The following is a 22,622-nucleotide window of genomic DNA, read 5'->3' as shown; positions in this document are numbered from 1 at the left end:
GAACTTGACAATTAGCATTTGAGAATGTGTGAGCAGGACTAATCGAAGGTGATATGGTCACTTAAATAGAATGAGAGAGGAAAGGTTAGGATGATTCAGTCAGAAGTGCCTTAGAATACCAAAATATCAGATAAGGAAATATTGGAGTGCCGACAAGTAATAGGCTAATTTCGAAGAAATTGTTGATTGAGATTAGTAGTAAACTTAATCATGTAGTACTGTCTTAGTAGCCTGTACACCCCTATGACTTTTCAATAATTTACAAATTGCTGAAATATATAATTTCAGTTTATAAATAAATTATATCCTATGAAGTTCGAGTATATGCACTAAATAATAATATTTCGGGGCTCCATATTTCTCAATGGCCTTTTCAATCGCAGAAACCGACAAAAGCTCAACCTGAAATTATTAAAACAGAACCGACACAGAAATTACATACATATCGTTGTGTTAAATTTTTTTCCTTGTCTGTTTAAAAAAATCTGTTACGATTTTCATATTTATTTGAAACAAATATATTAAATTTCCAAGATAAAATATTAATTTTCAAGAGTATTAGCAGGCTTTTATTTTTACAAAGCACCCTAAGTGAAAATCTACTTTTTGAGTCCAGTGCATGTCTACTTAAGGTATGAAATGTGTTTTTAAAGTAAATTGACCGAAAGAGAGCATCTAATGGAAATTAATAATTAAATTATAAAATGAAGCGATGTGGAGGATTTAATAATGATGATCTTTATATAGTACAGTATACAATGAGCACCATTCTTCTTTTTTTTCTTCTTTTTTTCTCACTTCTGAGGACAACTATGCTTCGAAACGACTACACCCCTTAAAGTTTCTTTATATTATTTTTATGGTTAACAAAATCATATCGGTCGTCCAACTTAGCTCTTAATTTATTTCTTTGAAAAAATTTTTCTTCCATTTTTACCAATAGTATGATAACTTGCAATATGTTATTCATTCAGGCGCATCATTTTCCTTGGGGGAAAATGATGAGTTCATTAATGAATTTAACGTTTTTACCGTTTATTAACCATTTTAGAATACAATTATATATAACTTATATTAAAACAGTAGGTTAAAGTGGGGTGCTTCTTAAATATAAAAGATTATATATATTCCCATAGAGCCTCCATAGCTCAGTCAGTATAGACCCTTTGGTCGGAAAGACCTGAGTCCGATTCCCGTCCATGACGTGAGGAGCCTTTATCTGGTCTCTTTCGACTAAAGGTGAGTTAGTCGGTCTCATAAGGAAGTAAAGAGGTTTTTTTCACCCGGAAACTCGGTTTTTCATCCCTCAGAACAGGCAAAACTGGCCCCGTAAACATACTCATATACAGATATAGGACACTCCTGGAATAAGGATTGACCGACCTATTTCGTGGGATTCTTGGTTTCGAATGCCTGCACGGTGAAGTGTGAGTCAGGATATATATTCCAATCCATTTATTTTAAAGAGTAGTGAAGGTGAGATTCAGGATACCTTAAGTTATTAATTTTCAAATTAAAATACCAGAATCATCTCTCTTATGATTGCAGATGGCAGGTTTTAAGACGAAACAATAAAATTATAGACCATTTGTGTTTCCTGAGTGGTGTGTCAAGGTTTCAGAGCAATTAATTATGATATAGGATTGGATAGATATAACATGATTATCTGAGAAGGATATTAGGAGTTTGTTAAGCTGATATCTTGTTTTAGCACACTGCTTAGATTTTGTAATAAGATGATATCAGGCGGCATCTTACAAAGAAAGTATATACTAGGAGGAGGCTGAAAAGTTCTGATAAACACCTAGAACAAAAATTATATTAAAGCAACTGATATAACCACAAGAAAGAACATGTATTAAAATCCTTTAACACCCATGTTTCATCAAATTGTAATAATTTGTTCGTTTTTCTTTTACGATATATAAGAAAACATTAAATTAATCAATATTTGTTATAGGTGTTTATCAGAACTTTTCGGCTCCCCCCCCGTACACAGTTTATTCAAAAAGTATCCGACTTTGATGTATATTTCGATGCACTGGCGCTAGAACACAGCACGAACTTGTCTGAAACTGTCCGTTCAGGATTTGGTAAGATAATTTAATGTCACTTGTTATGTCGCATTAACACTCTTAATATTACTCTACTATGGTAAGCAGTAAAGCTAAACGTGTTTGGTTTTGCAGCAATTTTTATGGCAACTGAAGTTGCAGAGGAAAAGCTTGTATTTTGGTTTCTTCTTAATTTGACAAAATGGCTAATGAATTACTGAAAAATGGCATATATTGAAAAGCTGCTGTGGGACGTATTTGAGCGGTTTCGTCAGTTTTAAAGAGGGAAGATCCTCAACTGAAAGTGAGCTTTCAGCTGGACTACTATCTGTGTATAGAAATAACGGAACTGAAAACTTTGCACTGTTGAGTTCAAATAATGTATTCGTGATGTCAGACCAAATTAAAATATCCATAGGATTATAACCTGATATGTTTGGATTTTACGGTGGCTTTCGATATATTATCAAAGCATATGAAAAGTTACCATTTAAATTAAATAAAAAGAGAATGCATGATAGATTAGTGCTTTTAGAAGGAGATGGGCTGTCTGATTGCCATCAATTAAATATGTATGGGTGAAGTATACACGGAATTATAAACGAGAAGTGGAATAATACAGGATTCTCTGTTTATGTCACTGTTCTATTTATCTGTTAATAATGTTGTGAATGGTTGAACAGCTGAATAGTTGGGGAAGATAATAAGAAGGTAATTGATATGCCACCACAAAAAGATTTGAAGAAACCTGAATTATGGATTGGTAGATGAATGGGAATGTGTTGCTGAGGCAATGTTTACTCTGATAGGCAAGTAAATAATGGTGCTCGGAGACTTTCAGGAGAAATTCCGTAGCTCAGTCAGTATAGACGAAGCCCTTTGGTCAGAAAGACCTGTTCGATTCCTGTCAGTGACTTGAGGAACCCTAATCTGGTCTCTTTTGCCTAAAAGGTGAGTTAGCCGCTCTGATACGGAGGTAGGTTTTTTTTTTTTTTCACTCGGAAACTCGGGTTTTTCGTCTCCCTGAACAGACATTGATTACAGTCATGAATACATCCCAGCCATCATATGCCGGATAAACTTGGGGGGGGGGGGTGAGGAAAGCAATGGTGAACTGCCCTTGTAAAAAATCTCACCAGGAATACTTTGTAGGCAATGCCTACAAAGTCACCTACGGTCGGAAACGACGGAAAAGAGAAAACCAGGACTTTCAGGATAATGAACATTAATAATTAAATTTAAATTTAAAATTTTAAAACTAAAGTAATTTTTGGTTTTATTGTATGTACACTGAGTGGCCACTTTATTAGAAACAGCAATTTAGTAATGAGTGAGACCCCTTTTGGTTTAGGAACGATCTGTATTCTCTGATATATCGATTCAACTGTCTAAAACGTTCCCTCCCTCTGGGATCTGTGTGTCCACGCTGTCACAGTGTGGACAAACAAACGACTGCTGCGAACTGCTCGTTCTACCTCATCCCAGAGACTCTATTGTGTTGAAGTTTGGGGACTGAGCTGGCCACTGAAGTACAGGAAACTCGCTTTTATGTTCCTCGAACCACTTCAACACGCTATGCACTTTATGGCATGGCGCATTGTCTTGCTGGAAGTACCCATTTGACAATGGGTAAACTGCAGCCATGAATAAAAAAAAATCAGCTACCGCCTTTTTATTCCCGTATAGGAAGTAGGCGAGGTCTTTTTAGTCCTATCTAACTTTTGAAGACTAAGTGGGCAAATCAATCTCCACTAGTAGCCAATCAGAGATAGCTGGCCCAAGGCTATCCTAATTTAAGCTGCCCACAATGATGAGACGGCTCAACAAGTGCCGCCATCTAGTGGTCCAACACAATATTTTTAATTTTTGAATTAAAAATTAAAAATAATGTGGGTTCTGCGGTCGATTTTCTTGAGTTGACGGGACGAAGAAACCGAGTTTCCTGGAGAAAAAAACCCGCTTACCCGTGCCAGAGATCTACTAACCGGTCGAAAAAAAAAAGGCGTAGAAAAAAGGTCTAGGCGGTGACTAGACTTGAACTTCAGTCTCTATCTTCGGGCGATTTAGCGCTGCAAAGTGCAAACACCACTTCCACATATATACATATTTACATTATGCGTTTATTTTTCTATTCCATTATTTTTCCTCTCAGAGTGAATTGTATTGGCTTGTTTTCATGTTTTTTCTTTATGGTGGGTATTTTATATCCATTATTTGTATGTTTTCTTCATATTCTTCAGAGATAAGGCCTATCTTCCGCCATTGGTGTTTTGTTATCTTTTTTCTGTTTATTGTGTCTGTTATGATTTCATTTAGTTTTTTGTTGAGTTTTTGCATTATATCTGGGCCTGTATCTCTTCCATAAATTCTGTCACATCTGTATGTCCAGATGGAGTACATTGTTGTTATAATTATAATTGCTTCGGTTATTGTTATGTTTCCGTCCTTTAGCCAGAATAGTGTGTGTTCTGTGACCGGTTCTTTGTGTTTTTTGAATTTCTGAACAGTGTTCCATATTGGAGACGTATGGGGGGAGTATAACATTGTGTGATATAGTGTTTCTGATTCAGGGCAGAAGTAGCATTTGGCTGGGGCTTGGAGTGATACCTTTGTATGCGCACCATAATCTGGTGGGTAGGCAAGCGTGGTGAACCTTGTAATAAAATGTTTTTAATTTCGGGTGTATAGTATAGGTAATCTGAATGCCTTTTTGAGTACATTGGATAATTAATTTTACCTTTTTCAAACTCTCGGTGTTGTGGAGGTGGTATAACTGCTCGCGTGAGAGTGATATTTGCAATTTTTGGTTTCATTTTGAGGAAATCTTTTATTGCTATATGATTATTAATGAATTTGTACCCCTCCACAACTTCAATGAACATTTTTGGTATTTTGCCATTCGATTGTGGAAGGGAATAAATTATTTGGTGGGGCATTATTCTTTGCATGTAGTGCATGATATATGCACTCCATACTTTGTGTTCCGAGTAAGCTCTCTCCATGATTTTTGCTCTTGCACTTAGAGTTTTTAAATGTACATTTATCAAACCAAGTCCTCCAGCTTCTATATCGTGAAATATTGTACACCTTCGTATGGGTTCCACTTCCACTGAGCTACACAGACTCTGCATCCATGTAGTAATCAGTGACGATATTAAGATATGCAGTGGCATTCAGATGGTGTTCAGTTCATATCAGGGGACATGACATGTGTCAAGAAAACATTTCCCATACTATTTCACCCCTGCGACCAGCCTGAGCTGTTGCTGCTTGTCAGGAAGAGTGCATAGCCTCATGTTGTTGTCATATTCTAGTTCTGCCATAATCATGATGCAGTACAAACCAGAACTCCTCAGATTAGGTGGTATTTTTCCAGTCGTTAGCCGTCCAGTATTGGTGATCACTTGCCCAATGACGCCGCATCTTCCTGTTCTTAGCTGACAGTATTTGGACCACGGATGGTTGCCTACTCTTGTACCCCATTCATGACAGCTTGCGACGAAGGTCGCGTAATGAGCTGTGATTTGACTGGTTGTATCCCTCCTATTACGTTTCACATTCTTTGCCATTCTTCTCTGACCTCGATGAATGAGCTGTTTCCGTCCACAGGAGTGCCGTTGGCTTGAATTTAACTGGTTAGTACACTATTCCTGGTATACCCTAAACACTATTGTGGTGAAAAGCCCAGAATATTAGACTTTTGAAATGCATGTCTATCACGAACAATCATACCCGCTCAAAATCATTAAGTCACCCCTTTTACCCATTCTGATGGATCAAACACAAAAAAATAACCGTCGGATCGTTCTGTTTCTTTTTTTTTTTTTTAAATGGGGGTGTTCCTAATAAAGTGGCCATTCAGTGTATATTGGATTCATATTTAATAAGTAAAAAATTAATTCACATTTTTGTAATTTATTATAACGCTAATGTCCAAAACTTAAGTCATTTATAGTTATTCATTTTTGGATGATATTATTACCGTAATATAACTTCTTCCAAATTGCTTTCTTGCTTGAGGAGTGGGGGGGGGGGGAGTTAAGCCGGTATTACTAAAATTTTAAAAGGGGCACGCGAAAACTGAAGGTTTGGGAAACACTGGCCTAGAGAAAAGGCTTGAAGGGGAGTGTTAAGCTAAATTTGAAATATAGTACGTCGCTTATACCAAAATTTTATTGTAGAGTTGCAATCAAATAGAAAACTTCGATTGATTGGAAATAAAGTTCAAATAATTCTCATGTTCAAGATAGCTTCCTCATCTTCATTCTATAACTGAAACATATTATTATTATTATTATTATTATTATTATTATTATTATTATTATTATTATTATTATTATTATTATTATTATTATATATAAGGTGCCTCCATGGAGTCAAAAGACTCATCGCGGGAGACCCAACATTGACATACTAACCGTTATCCGCACAATACCTGTCATACTTCCCCATAAACTCATTCACTGATGAAGCATTCACAACCACCTCTGGCAACGCATTCCAACCATTTACAGCTCTCCAAGCAAAAAATCTAGTCCTAACACCCTTGTTAACCACACTCTTACACAATCTCCAGGGATGACCCCTCGTTCTCTCCCTTCCTGTACTGGTCTTAAAAAGGTTATCAGTACCCATCCTATAAAACCCTTTTAATAATTTATATGCCTCTATCATATCTTCTCTCCTACGTCTATCAACTACTTTATGAAGCCCACAGACCTTCAATCTATCCTCGTAGGAGACATCCCACAGGCCTGCAACAATTTTCGTAACCCTCTTCACTGATTGACTGAATCCTCTTCACCATTTCCACATCACCAAGAAATCCATGTGACCAGATCTATGCACAATAGTCCAAATGAGGCATAAATAAGACATTAATAGTCTTATTAATGCTTTATAAAGTGGAACAATCACTTGCTTATCCCTGCTTGTCAGTGTGTTCCTCAATAACCATGTAATCTGATGTGAAGTTTTGGCAACCTTTGCAGTATGCCCTCGAAACTTAAGTTCTCTGTCCACAATGACTCCCAATTCCCTTGCCTCGTCAACTTCTTGCAGTTCAGTTCCGTTAATATAGTAAACAGCATGTGATCTTATCCTTCCGAAGTGCATCACCTTATACTTAGCCACATTAAACTGATAGCCATTTACTTTAGTCCATACCGCCAGCCTATTCAAGTCATCCTGCAAGATATTTACATCATCTGAATTGACCATCGCTCTTCCCAATTTTGCATCATAAGCAAAAAAGTGGACGTTTCCCTTCATAGTATTCCCAATATCATTGATGTACAAATTTTAAATCGTAGAGGACCAAGCACTGTGCCATGAGGCACACCACTAGTCACCTGCCGTCTACTGGACTCCGCTCCACCATAACCACTCTTTGATATCTATCTACTAGCCTCCCTCTAATACAAATCACTAGCCTCGGATCCATACCCATTTGCTCCAATTTATGCAACTGAGTTCCATTTAGAATCTTGTCAAATGCCTTTGCAACGTCCAACAGGATCACGGAAAAAGGATTTCCTTTATCCAACTTCATTGTTACTTTATAGAAAGTGAGAAATTGCTAAGGTAAGATCTGCCCTTCACAAAACCATGTTGCCCCTTATAAAGTATCATATTGCTGTTCACCCAGTCCTGAATTCTAATTTTTATCAATTTCTCCAGAACCTTAACCACCACTCCAATTATATACTGATTGGTCTATAATTTGCTACCTCAGTCCTAGAGCCCCCCCCCCTTATGTAGTGGAATAATTTTTCCCTCTTTCCACTCAATTGGGACTTTACCAGAAATGAGGCTTAAATTAAACAGCCAAGCTAGAGGAGATGCTAATTCTCTTGCGCATTCCCTTAAAACATGGGCCGATATGACATCTAGCCCAATGGAAGTGTTAGCATTAAGGTTCTGTAACATACTAAGCACCTCAAATTCTTCTATCACTAGACTCTCATCAGTCAATGACACGTCCGAGTACTGTAATATCACAATCCAGATGGTACACTTTTGCAAAATGATCACTAAGCAACTCAACTATTTGATTAACTTCTGTAATTTCCTTACCATCAACATTTTTTAAAGTCATCCTTCCAAAGTTATTCCTCTTTTTACTTGCCACGTAGCGAAAGAACTCCTTAAGACTTTTTTGGACTCATCAGCTAGCTTCCTCTCATAATTAGCTTTGGCCTTCCTTACTATGCAGGTTACCCTTCTTGCCTGTATCTTGTACTGCTCATGGGAATGCTCATCACCTTTTTCTTTACACTTATACCACAACTTTCTATTTAATCTGCAACTCTCGTTTAATAATATTATTCATCCATCTTACTCCTACCTGATTCCTCCCCCTGACTCTGGGAACACAGTCAGATACAGCTTTCATTAAATATTCCTTGATAATACAATCTCCCAAGTCAAGACCACATGATCACTTTCCCCAAGTCAAGTGGAGACAGTGCATTTAAATTACTTACTAATATGTTCTCCGATTACCAGAACCGAGGCTTAAATTAAACAGCCAAGTTAGAGGAGATGCTAATTCTCTTGCGCATTCCCTTAAAACATGGGCCGATATGACATCTACCCCAATGGAAGTGTTAGCATTAAGGTCTAACACTTCCATTGGGTTAGATCTAACACTCTCAAATCTCTTGTACCTTCTATTACATGCTGTCTCAGGTGGTTATCTCTTAACAATTGTATAAACTCCAATTCCTTTGTTCCTTGAGACCATTCCTTCTCCCAATCTATGTCCCCATAGTTAAAATCGCCCATAATAATTACACGTCCTCCACTTATCTTACTAATTTGCCAATGCATCCATCTACATTCTCCCTTATACCCCTTGGATTATAAGGGGTATAAGGCAACCAATTACATATTTCATCCTGTTGATTCACACCAAACAGCCTCAAATGTACTACCCTCTACATGCCTGTCACCTTCAGGCACTTCTATAATTTTTGGCTTTAACACTTCGTCTATCATTAGTAAAACTCCTCCCCCCCATTCTGTCTTCTCTGTCCTTTCTGAAGATTCTATATCCCTTACATTCAATCCCTATGACTAAATCATTCTTAGTTAACCAAGTCTCACTAATTCCTGTAATTTTTGGCCAAGTAGAACTAAGTAATGACAAAAATTCATCACACTTATTCCAAATACTTCGGGCATTAGTATACATAAACTGCAATACTTCGTTGCTCCGATAATCACACGGTGTGTGAATTAGTCCACTCTGAATGCTGTTAAAATTCTGAGTACAATGATTCCCCATATCACAGTTATTATTGACCTTAGTATACTATTTACAGCTAACTCTACTTTCCTGTCATTATTTCCGACAACCATCCTCGCCTTCTAATAACTCTCGTTTCCCTGGTCCAAAACCTCCATATGTTCATTAAACAGTAACTTCTGTAAAAGCTTACTGGACAATTCTAGATGCTCTGCAGTTGTGGAACAAAATGTCTATAAATTGCGAATGTTCGTTAGTCAATTTGCATATTATGCAAATATATTATGAAATTAGAGAACGAAAAACTACCACTAACGTATGAAACCGACTTCCTCACATTTATCTGAAAAATGGTTATAAATGATATAAATAGGAACAGAACTTAAGCATTTCCAACCAAAGGGTGTTGTCGCTACCGACTGCGCCAGAGACGTGACCGTTAGGTGCAATTATTTTGAAAACCTCCAGATATTTTACATCGAATTATAATCGTGAGTAGTACTCATTATTTCCATTACTTCAGAATCTAACTTCTTCAGAATCTAAGTCAATGAACTTGTGACATTGTAATGTAAATGAAGTATGTTGTTCAGCCCGATTTACTACAACTTCATGTCGCTTTCACTATTGTTGGAAATAATAGTGTATTGAAATATTAAAATGGAATGTTTGAAACAGTATATCTCTGCTGGATAGCGTTCAGACATAGAGATAAAATTGAAACGTTTTCTAATTCTTTATCAAGCATCGTCCGAAACACCAAGCTTCAAAAATTACTGCACCGTAGAATAGAGAAGTTAAAATATTCTTTGTACTAGGTAATAAATGTTTTTTGAGTTCACCTTGAATGACAACTTACCTTGTAATATAAAGGACGGTGCCGTTGCTAAAGACTTTCAGAGACATATGGACGGGAACGAGAGGATGCCGAAATTCTCCATGTTTGATGAAATAAATATCGGGGATCCACATCTTCTCTGCGTGCATTATAGCGTTCAGGTATCGATGGTGTCCGCCATCATCAAACGCTAGTCGGGGATCTTCCCATTGCTGTAGTAGCAAGAATTCCACTTCGTACTTCTGGAATAACAACAGATATCGACGTAAGATTAACGCTGACCTATAGCGAGCTAGTCTTCAAATGTTATTTATCAGCACTGATTTTATTTCATAAATTAATTATCTATTTCATTTAATCAGTTTAGACAGAAGCGATACCCATTTAAGTATATGCGTGCTTATTTGTTCGTAGATGTTTTCGTAGGTTTTCATGTGGCATAATTTTCCTAAAGGGTTTTCAATCCTGATTTTCTTAAAAGTTGTGACTAACTTTTCTTTTTTAAATTACCCCTTTTTATCATTATCAATTTTACATGATATTAACCAGAAACAAAAATTCTATACAATGATGGAATTCATTGAAGGAATGATGATATGTTGGTTCTGTTTGTACAGAAGTGTCCTAGTGATTAGGTTCTTGCAGATTATAAGTTGGGGTTCAGGCTTATTCCTATAATATTCCTCAGATCATTGACGTGGATGTCTTAAAATCTTGAAGGCAGTCATGTTTTTAGACAGCATGCGATATGTTATAATGTATGGGATCCCAAATATTGTTTGCTACATAACAATATTCTTTCATCCCTTTAGAGATATCCAGTGGGCTCATCTACGCCATGTACACATTGCCCGCAAGTTTTATAGAGGAATTATCAAAATTCATTGTTTAGTATGCTTTTTCCAAACTGTGGTGTCCGTGTAAAAAGAGTATTGATTTGAATTTATCTATTTATATACTGTCCTTTTCAAATCCTTAACACTATCATCATCGGAGATTTATTGTTATTATTATTATTATTATTATTATTATTATTGTTGTTGTTGTTGTTGTTGTTGTTGCTGTTCGAAATGTTTGATTTCAAATACAGAACAACTCCCGAACCGTACCTCGATAGCACAATCGAAACAATGATTGTACATTTCGTTTTGTTTTGTTTTGAATATACCTCGGCTTGAAATCTCGGGTAGATTGCAAGGAGTATTTATATATACGCTTTTTATATACGCTTTTCTGCTGAGGTGAGTTAATCATTCTCATGCGACGGTGGACGTGTTTTCATTCACTACTCCAAGAACACACGCAATTAGATCGCTTCAGATGAACCTCGTCTCGTGGCTGTAGCTACCTGAACGTAATAAACAAAATCGTCACTGCCAAACCTTACATTTCTTATTTCCCTGCATATGTTTTGAGGATTAACACAATTCAACCTCAAACTTTATCGCATGGTCCGTTCTTCTTCCCGATAACTGTTTCTGCTGCATTTACTGGTGTTGGAAGAGTTTTTAGTGTATATTCTTATACTGTTTTGCATTCATCTTGCTGTGTCTCCCCAGCCCTTTCTGTCAGCTATAGGAAACCTTTACACGAATCAGTTATATCATAGTTAATGCTTTCTTCTATTTTGAAGTGGTGAGCGTCAATATTTTCCTCATTTGCTGTATTTAAGGAGATATGGGTCAGGCAGAACAGTGAAGAATACAGAGAAAGGTTTCCCGATTGTATTAACATAAAAATAACGCTATTAATAATAAAAATAAAATAAAATAAAAAAATTCTCAGTCCACCCACTGCATATGGTGATGGGGTGAAAGGTTATAATAATACTAATGCATTATTACAACCTTTTGTGGATCTAATTTGGTTTCAGCAAGTTGGCATTTCTTTAAGCAATTATCAAATATTAATGAAAATGAAGTTTCCTTAATGCTAATGAAAATAAGTGTTTCTGTAAGGTTAATGAAAAAGACATTCATTAACATTAATGAAACATTTATTGAAAATAGCGCGGCGTTAAAAACAAAAACAAAACAAAACAAACAAAAAAAAAAAAACTAATTTTTGCCTTGTCGAATTCTTTGGATCTAATAAGCAGTGGCGGCTCGTGGCTTGAAATCGTGGGGGTGCTGCAACTTTTTACTGTCATTTTATTTACTATATACATACACATTGTATGTATAATATGTATTACTATCCAAACACAGTGTATACGTGTTTGGATAAAATATCAAAATTATGGTAAAAATTAAAAAAAAAATTAAATATGAAAAAATATTGTTTATTATCGATAAAATTATACAGTTTGGTATAATTCAAAATTACTTAAAAGCTACAAGATGAATTTTTATTATTTTTTATACAAAATAAGAGAATTGTATAGGATTGTTGATGATAAAATTAAATATTACAAGCAAATATAAATAAATTAATAAATATATTTGTATATCGAGAAAAATTGGGGGTGCTGCAGTTCCTCAGTGCCTATGCACGAGCCGCCCCTGCTAATAAGTATCCTAAAACGACTTACTCATATTAGTTTAAGAGGCGAAAAAGATTCTATACTTTAAACGATTCATGAGAAAGCATGATAATTTTAAGAAACATGATTTCTTTAAATGTTTCGTTTATTTTTAATAAACTCCTTATATTAACAATGCGGTCTCAATATCGAAAACTTCCTATAGAATTGCTTAACCACGGAAACCTACGTGTATAAAACTAGATTTTTCATTAATTTTTAATATCGTAAAATATCAGTAGGATATGAAATACACTGATTAACAGTAATAAAGCGTTTCAATTCTCAATTAAAATTTGAATTGACGATTTTTATTTGTAATGTTTCAGGTATGGATTTCAAAAATTTGATAATTAGCTAAAATGTTTCAGTAAGCGACTAAGCCAACAGTAAGTATTTATTTATTTATTATTATTATTATGTTACACTATAATTATAATATTAGTATATTAATGTAGCCAAATGTAGAAACTCTCATAGTTTCTACATTCGTCTTCGAAATAATGCTGGATCTAATATCCACTTTACTTATATAATTTTGCATCACCGAAAACAAGCCTTTTGGCTCTTTATTTTAGTAAATTATTATATTATAATATTCTTGTTATAATTATATTTTAATTTTTTTTATTTTTATATTTAATTTTATTATAATTTAATAATAATTCTGCATAAAATTCTGCGTTGGCTTAAATCGAATGTTAAAATTTAAATTTTATCGAATACATACATTGTTTTTGTTTTTATTTACACAGTATAACAGAAATCTAATATGACGAAAAGAACGGTATTACATTCTTAATTTGATAGATAGAAAACCTTGAAAGTATTTTATGTAGCACAACATATAATATGGTGTTGTTCATTTAATTTAAAATCAGTTCATATAGTAATATGTTTTTGAAGGTAAATATATTCAGACTGTTTGTAAAATTTTTTTTTTAAAAAACTGGAAGTACAGTAGTCTCTCCTTATCTGTTGGGTGATACGTTCCAAGATCCTCAGTGAATGCATGAAACTGTGGACGGTACCGAGCCCTATACTGTTTTTTCCCTATACATACATATCTAAGATAAAGTTTAATTTATAAATTAGGCACAGTAAGAGGTTAACAAAAATAACAAATAATAAAATACAACAATATACTGTAATAAAAGTCATGCAGCGATGCGTCCGCTTCGGTCACCCGTAAACTCCCATGTTAACGAAATGCCATTGGAAGGGAAAGCGTTCGACTTTCGAAATAGAAATTCGAACCCCAATTTTCTTTGGTTGCGCTGTTATAAATGAAAGGTAAGAAATTGATATGCAAATTTTGAAATTTTACGTGTATTCAGTTACCTTTACTTTTCACCGTCAGTGACTAACGGGAGGGTAGCGTATACTGTACAGTACAGCATGGATACGCTGAACAAAGGGATGATTCATGTCATGGGCGGGACGCGCGAGATTTCATTATGCTACTCAGAACGGCGCGCAATTTAAAACTTATGAATTGTTTATTTCTGGAATTTTCCATTCAATATTTTCGGACAGGGGCTGACCGCGAGTAACTGAAACTTCGGATACCGAACCTGCGGATAAGGGGAGGAGGGACTACTGTATTATTTTTAACAACTTTTCTTTTTCGTGAGAGAAGTTGGCTGTTGGAAGTTGGACACAAGAGATGGAGGGCAATATCCCTACAACAGCAGTTACTGATTGAATTTAAAAAAAATACGTAAAAACTTCATAATTGAAAACGAAAGAAAAAAAGTATAGTTAGGTATGTGTGCGCCTTCTTGTTGCATTCGTGCAAGAGTTATCCTGAATAATTGTACAGTAGTTTTAAATATTGTTATGATAAAGAAATCGTATGATGCAACAGGGTTTGTTTGTTTTCAAAAGACAGTTGGGAACTGCGTACTTAACTAAGGATAGCCGAGCAGTAACTAACCACACCCACTTATTCATACTGCATGGGCATTGCATGAAAGCTGTATGCAATACTCACCAGGCTGGATTCATCTGGAGATGATAAGGACAATAGCAGGACTGTGACATCAACTACTGTATGGTCTACAAAAAAATATTCTATTATTAAATCATACAATACAATACAACACATAATAAATAAATAATACATGAAGTCTATCCCATTCGCATATTATGTGGATGGGACAGAATGATTATTTCATCTTTATTAGAATTAGCTGTCTCTTGCATAAGTATTATTTATAAAAGGTTCTTTTAATCAGTACATTTTTTGTTTGTTTTTATTGAAAACACCCAGATCACTTTTGGTTTTTAAGTGTTGTGAAAAAAAGTCTTAATTCGCAGCTATTGGTATATGTGACATCTTTTATTGTTAATACGTTTTAAGAATTCAAGTGCTTTGAAGACAGTTTAACACTTACCCTAAAAGTATTCTTACGTGTCTTCTGATAAGAATAACATTTCTGATTTTTATCCTTGGATGTCACTCACTGCTAGAATATGACGAATAGTGAAGTGGAGTATTTTCTTTTCAGTTTTAGCAAATATTTTTAGAAACCTTTTCCTGCAGATCGTTATTTAAAGGAGCAAGTAATCTTTTTACTTTCAGATAACTGATGATTGTCAACCATTTCAGATTATTTACGTACTTTTCAGAAATGGCTTTCGACGATGATGGTTATCATTCTTTTATTTCTAGTTATGTTTATACAAAACACCAAAGTTGTTCTCTTGTTTTCTCCTGATATGCTGAGCTCTACCACGATCCAGGGCTATTTTCGTATTCCTGTAGCTGTTAAACATCGTAACCATCCCCACTGATCAGATTTCGTATCTTTATTTTTTTTCATACTAATCATTAATTTAAATGACTAATTATTATGAGAAAATAATATAGACAAAACTTTAGCAACAGCCGTAGAAAACCTAATTAAAGTGATGTGACTCCTTTATACCTGATCAGATATTATTTGCGTTAAACTGTTAATTTCTTATGAAATGGATTCTGCAAAGACTGATGTAGCTTCTATATATATAGCAGCACTGTTACTCAACTTATAAATTCTATGTGATACTCTAATGTCATGGTGGGTTTTATGTAGAAGAACGAAAGAAAGAATTTGCTAATATTTTTCTTCAAAAATGTTGGTGGTAATCATTAGAAAATACCAAGAAAAGTAGACCATTTCAGAGAGTAGAAGGAATGAACGAAGGGAAACTGAGTTTGCTTATTATATCATGGATGTTAATTATTAATTACTGACTACTGTCTTAACTAGGTTGGAAGAAGGCAAAGTGATTATAATTGTTAGTTTATTGACGATTGCCCATGAAAGCACCTGTAAGAAAAGAGAAGAGCGTAGTACTTCAGTAAAAGTGGGTCATCAGTAGTTGTATTGCCCTATATAGTATAACGTTTGCTTTGGTATTTAGTTTGGTACGACCTGGATTTGAATCCCAGTTTAGGTCTTGAGGAATTGTATATGGGCATTTAAACTACAGGTGAGTTAGTTGGTCGCATAGGGAGGTTACAGTTTTCGCCTGCAGTTAACTGATATAATATGTTGTCCTAATGGGCTCAGTTTCTCTGCAGTGATTATATACAAACCAAAATCAATGCCCTCTTTTGAATAGGAGAGAACGTTGAATAACAGAATTAAGAATTCGTAGGGAGTTTTAGGTATGTTACCCAGAATATCACATTCTGGGTAATTTCAACCAACTAATTTTGTAGAATGAAAAAAAAAAAAAAATCCAAGAACCCTTCAACCTCTGTTTCGGAGACTGTCAAACTCATCTTCAGTTCTAATTCTAAGACTATAAGTCCTTATAAAGATTCTAAAAGGGATTGAAACTTTTGTCTTTCTAACCAAAGAGAAAATGTCACGCCACTCTTGTAAAGAATATGGAACGGAAGGAGAGGTGAAGATATCCTGAAGATGGTGATTAGAGACAGAAAGAACTTGCAAGATTGAATATTGGGGTAAATAAAAATCCTGGTTAAGCAAGCAAACAGGCATTCAGGAAATACGTAACGCTTAGAGTGGAAAATAAAGCTATCCTCTCTATAGAGGAGCCAATTTTAGCCAATTTTGCTATGTGTGTGTGTGTGTGTGTGTGTGTGTGTGTGTGTGTGTGTGTGTGTGTGTGTGTGTGTGTGTGTGTGTGTGTTCCTTGCCGTCCACTTCTGCTTTACAAAAAAAAAAAAAAAAGCCTTCTCCACACCGTTTTGTATCCGGCAGTAGCAGTAATGTTCGTCTTCAGTACTCCCAAAACATCTTTGTCCTCTTTTCTCCCTTCACCTTTGACAATGCTCAACTTAACTGTCAAAATTCATCTCTCTCTCTCTCTCTCTATTCCTCCCGTCCTCTCTCTCTCTCTCTCTCTCTCTCGGATTGATTCTTACTTCTAGCCTTTCCTGGCATAATCGCATCACTTCTTCTGTAGTATTCTCAGAATGAGAATTACTACATTTGCTAATATAATTGATATATATATATATATATTAACTTTGTAATATGTATATAATATATATATATATATATATATATATATTAAGTTTCTAAGGTGTGTAGGGTGTATATTTCTCGTTCATAGTATGTCCCTGGGCTTTTTCAGGCTATTGTACGTAGTTTGTAAGCTTCCTGTATTCAAAAGGTAGTTTATTTAGCATATCTGGGATGTAGAAGCTCAGAGTGACCTTTCCGTAGTGATTATTATATTTATATGTGATATAATTAGTTGTCTGAGGTCTTGTTATACGGCGTGTATTTCTGGTTACCCTGTAGTTTGGCATCAAAATTATATATTGTAGCATAGCTGCATAGTGACATAAGTGTTTTGTTGTTAGTATTTTGTTTTGTGACACTGCAATATGTATAATACCAGTATCGTCTCTTTGTTCCCCAACGATCAGCGTTATCATTTTGTACTCTAATGATATTGATCTATTTAGTTTGTAGTGTGCACAGAATTAATACGTAGTTATAGCGTATCTTAGTATATTTTGGCATAGTTATCTGTTTATTAGTATTTTTAGGCGTGTGAGAACTATGTCTTTTAACCTGTAGAGCTCGCCAGTTATTATTTGGACTTTGTTTTGTAGATGACTTATGCGGCTATTCCAGTTCACATCTGCATCGAAGTAAATTCTTAGGTATCGAATTGTTTTAACCTGAGTGATGGTAGTAGTTTTACTGTTATGTGTGTTTTCTTTGTTGGAGAGTGGATGTTGGATGAATAATAATAATAATAATAAAAATTTTTGTAAGCACACTATATGATAGTTTATCGACTTAAGGATGATATTATTAACTGAAACTAATGTTCATTTGAAAATTTGTGATTCTTAATTAAAGAAATATTTCATTTACGCAACTGCATTTAATTAGCAATCCCCGCAAAATATTTGAGGAATGCAATCCATCTTTATACTCAGTTGGTCTCTTCACTAGGCTGCATAAGCATTGTTGGTTGGTCTTTTTTTTAATTTTTTGGTTTTGTAATAACCTTAGTCATTTACATTAATTTAAATTTAAAAGGTCATTAATTTAAATAACCTTAACTAATGTTTCGTTGTGTTAAGGGGAGTGCATGATATGGGAAACAATAATCAAAGCACATAATTATGAATACTTCAAGATTCCAACATGCAGCGTCCTAAAATATCTTTTTAAAATTATATGGTTATTTAGAAATTAATCTTTTATCTCTCAGCAACTCATTGAGTATAACGTTTTCAAATAGATCACTTCGGCAATAATTATTTCTTGCGTCTATATATGCGAATATTATTAATATGCAAATTAATATTATTAATTTACATATCGGATTTAACAAATCCTTGAAATATACTGTTTGCGAATAATTATTTAGAGAAAGAAGTAGAGCTAATACATTATATTATATTATCAAATGAAAATTAAATAAATTGTTTCAATAGTTTGTTAGATTTTGGAAGATTTATTCTGTGTACAGCATGCAGGTATTGTGAGCAGAATTACCATCTAGGATGAATTCAAATATCTGAATGAGAGAGAGACAAGGAGTGACATATAATTATCTGTCTCTTTTTGTCAAAGGGCTTCGTGTATATCAATTGAGCTACAGAGGCTCTAAGAGACTCTGTAGCTCAACTGTAGTTTCAAAGACCTGGGTTCGATTCCTGTAGGAGTGAGAGAGAGAGAGGTCTATAAGAACTTTCAATTAAAGGTTAGTTGCTCTTATAAAAAAACCTAATGTTTTTCATTCTTCAAATTAAGCAAACCGGCCAGGGGAACATTACGCAGTTTATTTGCAGACAAAATTATACATTTCAATGGTAATGGCTTATTACGATCGCTTTATCCCGCTAAATTAGGGTTACAAATTCAAGGTTACTTGGATAGTTATAAACTTCTAATTGGCCTGGAAGGAACGAATAGTATCCAAAATCGATCTTATCTTGACGCTAAGTTGCACACACACACACACACACACACACACACACCACCACCACCACCACCACCACCACAACCTCTTAAACCTGTTTTAAGAGGTTATGGTGGTATGTGCAACAGACATGTTTAAGAGGAAGCAGTGAACTCTGCTTCTACATTCATTTGTGCTTCATGATTTTTAAGGTTTCATCATCCTAAAGTTAAAAATTCGATCTTTCAAATTTTCATTTTCATTCCAACCCATAGCGCTCATTCATGGTACCGGTTTACCATTCACAGTACTTTTTTAATTTTTTTTCAGATAAAATATTTTAAGAAATTTTTTTTTCGTTTCATTTACAAAGTATTAGAACTAGGTTGTCCTTTTGTTAAGTGATAAAACGTTTAAAACTTTTACCGGTGCATTAATACTGTATATTCGGTTTTAGATTCACCTTAAAGGCTACCATTCAAAGCTTTCACTAGTTTAATTAGTTCGGAATCTCTACCACTGCAAGCTTCATAGCGCAAGGAATGATATTAAATTGTTGTCTATAATTCATCAGTGTCCATTTGCTTCCATCTCATAATTAACTGTTTAATGTGATCGGTTCCTGGAAATCTACTTGGCTAGACATAAACATCGTAACTCTGTTCGCTTTTTTTTTAAAGAGCCATCCAGGATAACTAGGGTTACAAAAGTAATTACAGTTCAGGAAATATTCCGATTATTCACCGTAATATATAGGAAAGGATACAATACATCACTACTCAGGGCTGTTGTAGCCTTTAATGACTAGCTGTGATTGTTAACAGTTTCGATGATACTCTAATCCACATATCATATGTGTGTACTCATATGTATTCCATCAACTTGGTTTGCATTTTAATGGAACAAACAGAATGTGTTGATATTAGTTATTTGGGATCTCGCAAGAATACATGTGATATTTATTCTTCTACTTCATTATTCCGTTATTCACAGTGTGACTTGGGAATGGTTAGTAAAGTTTTCGTTGCCAGCAATCTCCTCTCCGCGATAAATTAATCATCTCACCGTTGATTTCTTAACTTCTTTCTCTTAAGAAAATGTGAGTGATTAATTATTTTTTTTTTACTTTATGGTTAAATTACTTATGCAGCCATTTAAGTATGAATGAAATTTACAATCATTAATACAGCCTGTCCGAAAATTTATTACCAGTAACAAAATAACACTATGTATAGTAAAAGAGATAGATTCATTGGGTTTTCACTCACGAAGTTTTCAGGAAACCCAAATTTAGCAAGCCGAAAATAAGAACACATCATTATCTGCTGCACTGTGATGTTCAAGTATCATTATGATATCGATATATATATGCTGAACGTAGTAAGCTTGATTATCTGCTCTGTCAGCTACTAAAATTAAGCGAGTTTTTGCGTTTGTGTGTGAGCTTGTGAGAAAATTTGTGATGATGAAACACAGATGATTCTGTGTATTTGGTTACCAAACGTCGTCTTATGTTTGGTAAGAATTCTGTTAGACATCTCGTAATATTTAATAAGCTTATACGAAAAAATAATATTTATATATTCTGTACAATAATATTGTTAATCAGCATGCATCAGGACACTGAAAAAAACAATTTAAAAAAAGACAAAATTTAACACACTAGATTGTTACATAGTAAATTTTGTATTCTTCCTAATTTCTTAAAGTTGTTCATTCTCAGAACATGGATATTAATTTTTTGCAAACTATCCCAGATATGTTCGATAAGTTCTGGGCTGCTCAGGTATGTTTACCATAATTATTGGTCTCAAAAATATCTTCATCTGTTTTGGTAGCTTGACAGAAAGGTTGTCGTGCTGATACAGATCAGGATTTTATACAAAGAATTATATGAGTGCAGAATAATCTTGATTGTCACTGTAAACTTCGCTGTCCAAGTGAAACAGCCTACACACCATATGGCTACCTTCAACAAGTGTCACTAAGCACAGGATTCTTACTATTCTCGGAAACGCTCTGTGGACCTAAGCCGCATCTGCGTGTGCCCACCTGATGCATGAACTCTCTGTTGCGAATTATCGCTCCACAAAACGTGTGCTACTATTGCAAGGTCCATTGCTTTAGCTCTTTGTACCATAATAGTCGTTATGTGGAAATGATAGGGGACAGCCTGAGCTTACGGGAAGCTGTATTTTCATAACATCCCATCTTACGAAGCGTTTTCCAATAATCGAGAAAATTGGAATAGCCAGAAATACTAAGCAGTATTTCTATTTTCTTCACATTGAAGAAAAAAGAAATACTGCTTCACACTGCCTTGCAATGCTTTAATGGGATTAAATTTGAGTTACTAATTGTTGTGCATCTGGAGAATAGGCAGATCTGTAATTTAACCAGTTCCCACTTATGGATTTACCTCTTTAGCTATACTCATCTGGCTGATTTCTATCGTCAAGCGTTTTATATATAATTATATCCTTATGCGATTATATACATATGCTTACTTTGTTTTAAAGAGTCTCCCGATACTCGTTGGGGAAAGTGCATGTTTATCAGATCTAAAAATTAGGTAAGGATGAATAAAAGTATGCTGGTTTAGTTTTGTACTATAATCTCAGATAAAAGGAGTATACTTACTTGTTGGCCTTATCCGATGATCGTAGTCTTTTGAATTCGTCAAGATATCGAGAATCTGTTTATCTGATTTGTTAAGTAAACTGCCAAAAAAAATTTAAAAAAACACGCCATTAGAAAAACTCTATAATTTTATTGAACAGTTGTTTAGAAGTGAAACTATTCACTCATAGTTAACTCTTAATATCTGCTCACCAGTATGTCTATGGTGGATACGGTGAACTTTGAAGATAAATAAATGTAACAATAATTCTTATTCAGATCAAGGACGGCTTATATGAACTTGTATACAGAGTGGAATGATTGAAGTGTGAATTCAGCCATATGAATTTAATAAGTTTAGGATTTAATAAATAAATCCCGGGATTTATAGTTCGAAGTATAGCAACCCTACTACATAGAAAGGTATGCATAAGTGGATACTAACTTCTAACTCGTGACATCCAAAAACATCGAAATAATAAGCAAAAAAGAATTATGGAATAGGCAATCTGTTAAAAATAAATAAATTAGTAAACATTTTCCCATAAAATTTCCTTAGAGCTTGTTCCACAATCACGTTGATGCCCTGAGAGTTATTTTCTACAGACGAAAAAAAAAAAGTCCAATTCCTTTTCCCTTTAGTACCCAACATGATTTATATATATATATAAAGTCTTGGGTGTGGACAGCAGGGTTTCCCCCCCAATATATCTGGGATTTTTCATCCTGCAAGCAGGCAAACCGGCCCCGTAAACACACATGGATACAGTCAGGAATACTTAAGACAATCCCTTCAGCCATAGGTCTGAATTGTCAGTTATGTCGGTCCCGAGCCCGGATAAAAATAGAGGGGGGGGGGGAATTGAGGTGGTGAATAACCATACGAAATGAATGAATGAATATTAAAGTACTAAAGTACTATAATATATATATATATATATTTTTAAATTATGTCTC

At 34.7% G+C, this 22,622-nt stretch overlaps 1 protein-coding gene and 1 long non-coding RNA gene across 5 annotated transcripts in view; one reads left to right on the top strand and one right to left on the bottom strand.

Moving 5' to 3' along the window:
* Positions 1-22,622, top strand: part of LOC150098918 (uncharacterized) — a 359,215-nt gene that overhangs the window by 22,118 nt on the left and 314,475 nt on the right. The window contains exon 1 of one of the 3 annotated variants that reach the window (XR_016549532.1): positions 13,843-13,955. The exons of 1 other annotated variant lie outside the window; for it this stretch is intronic. This is a non-coding gene — a long non-coding RNA (uncharacterized LOC150098918). Of the gene's footprint in view, positions 1-13,842; positions 13,956-22,622 lie in introns of those variants that run through there. One more of the 3 variants, XR_016549531.1, reaches the window with a different exon arrangement.
* Positions 1-22,622, bottom strand: part of LOC150098919 (glutamate-gated chloride channel-like) — a 345,862-nt gene that overhangs the window by 28,151 nt on the left and 295,089 nt on the right. For both annotated transcript variants that reach the window (XM_090405610.1, XM_090405611.1), the window contains 3 exons: positions 21,687-21,766; positions 14,656-14,720; positions 10,163-10,383 (listed from right to left, as the gene is read on the bottom strand). In XM_090405610.1, coding sequence (XP_090261736.1) covers positions 10,163-10,383; positions 14,656-14,720; positions 21,687-21,766 — 366 coding nt within the window. The remainder of the gene's footprint in view (positions 1-10,162; positions 10,384-14,655; positions 14,721-21,686; positions 21,767-22,622) is intronic.

Source organism: Typopeltis vanoorti, chromosome 15 (assembly GCF_054136105.1).
Source record: "Typopeltis vanoorti isolate ZY-2024b chromosome 15, IOZ_Tvanoo_1.0, whole genome shotgun sequence".
NCBI lineage: Eukaryota > Metazoa > Arthropoda > Arachnida > Uropygi > Thelyphonidae > Typopeltis > Typopeltis vanoorti.
Note: the sequence above shows the minus strand (reverse complement) of the source record. Positions and strands in the feature narration are given on the sequence as shown.